Source organism: Nymphaea colorata, chromosome 9 (genome assembly GCF_008831285.2).
Source record: "Nymphaea colorata isolate Beijing-Zhang1983 chromosome 9, ASM883128v2, whole genome shotgun sequence".
Taxonomy (NCBI): domain Eukaryota; kingdom Viridiplantae; phylum Streptophyta; class Magnoliopsida; order Nymphaeales; family Nymphaeaceae; genus Nymphaea; species Nymphaea colorata.
Window position 1 is genome coordinate 2,924,617 of NC_045146.1, and position 4,525 is coordinate 2,929,141.

The following is a 4,525-nucleotide window of genomic DNA, read 5'->3' on the forward strand; positions in this document are numbered from 1 at the left end:
TTAAGGCCCTCAGAAAATCTTCGATATGACTATCGTCTCCCCGATTTGATTTTGGGCTGGTTTGGGTCGAGGGGACTAAGTGTCCGTTTTTGGAATGTTTCCAACAGATGATTTATTTTTCTTAATGACGAATATAACCCCGACGTCGACGAATACTCGGGGAAGTTGGGTTTGGGGTGCGGAAAAGTGTCTGTAATTTCGGCAGTTAGTCGAGGATATTTTGGGGAGAATGAAGCTATATCAGGGAGCACAATATCCGCTCTCTCGTTCCTTCCCCCGCGCTTCTGAAAGAGACGCTTGTGCGGCTCTATCGCCGGAAAACTCGCCGGGACTTCTTTTCTCTCACCTCCTAACCATCGTTTGGAGGTTTCTTATTGTTTACCCCCTACTCTCCGGTGCCGGAGTTCTATTCCTCTAGAGAAGATAAACTGTCTACTTTCAACGGGAAGAACCCTGCCGACTCTCTCTCTCTCTTGGCCGGAGTTCTATTCTTGTGGCAGTTCTTGTCAAACACAAAAAGGTAAGACGGTCTCCCTTTTACAGGAAACTCCCGCCTACCATCTTTCTCTATCCGCACCTGGTTCTTATATGGGAGGTTCGCAATCTCTTCTGCAACCGACGTCCCTTGCGAAGCCTTTCCGTATCCATCTTTAGTCCTCTCCGGGCCTCTAGAACTCTCTCGCTACCCTTTTGTTTCTTTACTGTTTACCATGTTCTCTTTCAGTCTACTATTTGTTTTTACCAGTAGCCGGCAACCCACCCTTCGAAACCTGTAGTCGTGACATGGTAGAACATGAGTTGGCCGGAAACGGGAAATCTGAGTTCCTTCGGCTGGCGGTATGACTCGCTTTAGCATAACCTCGCAGTTTCCAGACAAAAGTTTGCTTGGTCTAGTCCCCAAAAGTTGGACGGACTCCGACCTTGTCTGTTCTTCTGCTCTTTCTTTGTCCTCCCTTTTCTTCATTTTTGCTCTGCTTCTCTGTTCTGTTCGCGTTCATAGCACGGATTCCTGACGTCTCTGTCACCGTCTATCTTTTCCTAGCCCGACCACTGGTATCTTCTCCTCATCATCCTTAGGAACTAACGGAAAAGGAAAGTCCTCTCTCGTCTTATCCCCAAAACCCCAAAAGAGGGAGAGAGAGAGAAAGAGAGTTCGCTTGGCCTTCCTTGTTTCCATCTTTTCAAGACTCAGTGTTTCGTTTCTGTTTTTGTTTGGAGTTCAGGCAGGAGGAGGGATTTTTGAGCAATGCCAGAGAGAACCGGTCCTTCAGTCTGAAGCCCTCTCGAGAAGCCCATGGATGACTCGATTTTCCCGTTGATTAGGTACAGTGAGTACTTTACGAGGACCAAGAAGTTGGTCAAGTTGCCGTCCTCGAGGACTAAAAAACAAGCCGGAAGCCGTCGGACTAGCAGAGGACCCGCCGTCCCCAAGCTAATCCGCTTCATTGTCACTGATGCGGAAGCGACGGACTCGTCGAGCGACGAGGGAGAGCGGTGGTCCTGCCGGGAGCAGCAAAGAGTGAAGCGCTATGTTCACGAGGTCGATATGCAGATGTCGAGCTCCACCACTGCTGCCGCCTCCGCCAGCAAGGTGGCGCTATGTAGAAGGAAGCCGAGTGAGCTGCAGGCAGCGTCGAAGGCAAGGAGCCGACCAAGAGGCGGCGTCTCCGACGACCGCCCTGCAGGCAGGAAGTTCAGAGGCGTCCGGCGGCGCCCGTGGGGGAAATGGGCGGCGGAGATTCGCGACCCGTCCCGCCGTGTCCGTCTCTGGCTCGGCACCTACGACACTGCAGAGGAAGCCGCCAAGGTCTACGACGATGCTGCGCTTAAACTTCGCGGCCCCGACGCCATGACCAACTTCTCTACCACCACTGCTACAACTTCCACCACAACAAACACTGACCCTCGGAGAACCGACTCGGAGACCAACCGGACAAGCGTCTCGGGCTACGACTCGGGGGAAGACCTTGTCGACCTGCCGTCCCCAACTTCGGTTCTCCGGTGCGCCAACTCCTCTGGGGAGTCGAACTCCGCCAAGAGGGCGGAGAAGGAAGCGGGATGGCTGGAGACCGAGAGGCCGGAGGTGTTTGCTCTGGACGTGCCGTTTTCTCCCTGCGGCGACGGATTACTCGACTCAACCGGTGGCGAGCCGGGGCTTCTCTTCGGCGGGTTCGACGCTGAGGAGTTCAGCGAAGCTCTCCTGGGGTCGCTGAGCGCGGTGGAGGCGCTCTGGCCAACGCAAGACGCCTCTCCGGCAGTCGACTGGCTCATCGACAAGTGTTCGTTCGATATCGGCGATTTGTTCCCCGCCGACGCCTTCCTCGCCACCCCTCAGCCGTCCGTCTGAGTCTCCATCCGATCCGTCGTTACCCGCAGTCCCGCCCTTACCGAGTCGTCGGTGGTTTTTTTCCGACCAAGACGAGACAGCGAGTTCTTTTGAATCTGGTTTGCAGTTTTCTTTTTTTCTTTCTTGGCGAGAAATGTACTTAATACTAAGTGAGAGTGAGTACGAGCTCACACTTGTGCGTGAGCAGCAGGAATTAAAAGGGAGAAAAAAAAAATCTTTTGTTCCATCTTTCATATCATCTACGTCCGGCAAGTAATCTGGAATGTATCGAATCGCATTTCGTATGCGAATCGCCCGATTCGTTAATTGTTTGAAGTTAGCCGGTGCGCCGTTCCCGGCGGTTGGTTCGCCCAAGGAACGCGGGGGACGGGACGGGACGGGACGACTTGCAGCCATTTGATTTTTATTTCGATGCGTGAATTTCTGGAGAAGGGTAAAAGGGGAACGAATGAGTGTCGGATTAGGCGGGTTCTGTTGTGGGCTCGGGACTTGGAGGCTCGATAACAGACAACGCGTGCCAGGTCCGGTGGTCCCCACCCCAAGGGCGGTTTGCCTTGTCCACAGGCACCGGATTCCCTTTTGATATTTCTCTCTTTTTTTATTTCCTCCAATTTCGGTCGAGATTTTCCGAAGTAGGACTGTATCCCGAGAGAGTCGAGTCATATATTGCTTGGTTCGAATTTGACTCAAAGTCTGTGCTCAAGCTCGTGCGGCACTTGATTTATATTATATATTTTTTCGTTAAATAAAACCATAAAAAATATTAAAATTTATCAAAAATTACGGACAAGTTCCGGAAGATTGACAAATTGAGAAAAACACATGCTATGTAGAGTATAAACTCCTGCAATATAAACTCAACTTGTTGGTATCTTGAGTTTTAACTCAAGCTACATTGGCGAGTTAGAGTCGAACTTACAAGAGAGAGTTCAAGTGAAGCCCAGATTGACTAAGTGTTTCGGCCTTGGCTAGTAAACGAACTTGGGCTTGATAGGCTTGTGCATAAAACGAGCTCCAAAAGGGCAAGAGTTCCAATTCATTTACCTATCACCTTTTAAATATAATTTCACAAATGGTTCAAAATTTCTACCATTATACTATTAATGAAAAGCTCTTAATAAATGTTTTCATTGGGGAGCACATGGAAAACTATGTCTGAGGACATTGTGATTTAAATTGGAGGCCTTTATTAACTCTATGGAAAAGAAAAGGCGTCATAACCATTTTGTTCAAGATTATTACTATTTTAAACGATGTGCGGACCAACAATAAAGAGAGTAACTTATTGGCTAGTTGTAAGCCAAAAGTGAAACTTTTATTTGGAAAAACCCAGAAAAGGAAAACGACGGAGAGTTATTGTCAACAGCTGAGTCCTTACACGAAAAATTTTCTCAAATTATATCAGCACATACAAACCGTACTTTCGTATTAGATTTGCTTACAAAAGTAACTCCAAGAATAAAGGCTACTTGCATCATGTACTGTGCTATTAGTGGATGGAGAATTTATTCATTCAAAACATAATTTACAAATTATATATATATATATATATGTGTGTGTTGAATGATGACTCTAGCTTTTTAAAGTCATTCAGCCATCTAATTAGAGCCGTCTAAACTTTCAAAACTGAATTTTGTCACAGATAGCAAAAAATGCGTGTCATATTGGACTAAACTTCAATTTTGAAACTGCTTACAGAATTTGAATCCAAGTGGAAACAGATTTATTTATCAGGTCCACTAAGCAAATTCGAAATCAGATGAGTATTATGATATATTCGAATCCATTTGTATTCCTACTTGTCTCCATCTTAAGTGGTCAAAATAGTCAACATAAGCACACAAAAAAAATTATTTTCCGACTGATGTGGACTTGATGTAGCATGCTTTTGCTAATAATGTGATAAAAGATCTAATGTTGATCAAACTAAGGATCCCAGACAGGCTTAATATCTATCCTTAGAATCTTTATTTTGTCTTTTCTCATTGAGAAAAGATCGGGAAAATTTTTTATCTTAAATCTACAATTCTCAAACCATGATGATTTCAAATGAAAGGCATTCAAGTGTCACCTCAAGGTTTTTTAAATCCATTATAAATTGACTTCTTGTTCTACCTGATTTACCGGAGTCCGATCTGTTTGAAATTCACTAATTTATCTCTTTCACCTCAAAAGATG

At 46.3% G+C, this 4,525-nt stretch overlaps 1 protein-coding gene across 1 annotated transcript; it reads left to right on the forward strand.

Annotated features, from left to right (window-relative positions):
* Positions 1-282: 282 nt before the first annotated feature.
* On the forward strand, positions 283-2,580 carry LOC116259992 (pathogenesis-related genes transcriptional activator PTI6-like). Its single transcript, XM_031638041.2, has 2 exons — positions 283-520; positions 1,224-2,580. The coding sequence occupies exon 2, from the start codon at positions 1,295-1,297 to the stop codon at positions 2,345-2,347; it is 1,053 nt and encodes a 350-aa protein (XP_031493901.1). The 5' UTR covers positions 283-520; positions 1,224-1,294; the 3' UTR covers positions 2,348-2,580.
* Positions 2,581-4,525: the final 1,945 nt, after the last annotated feature.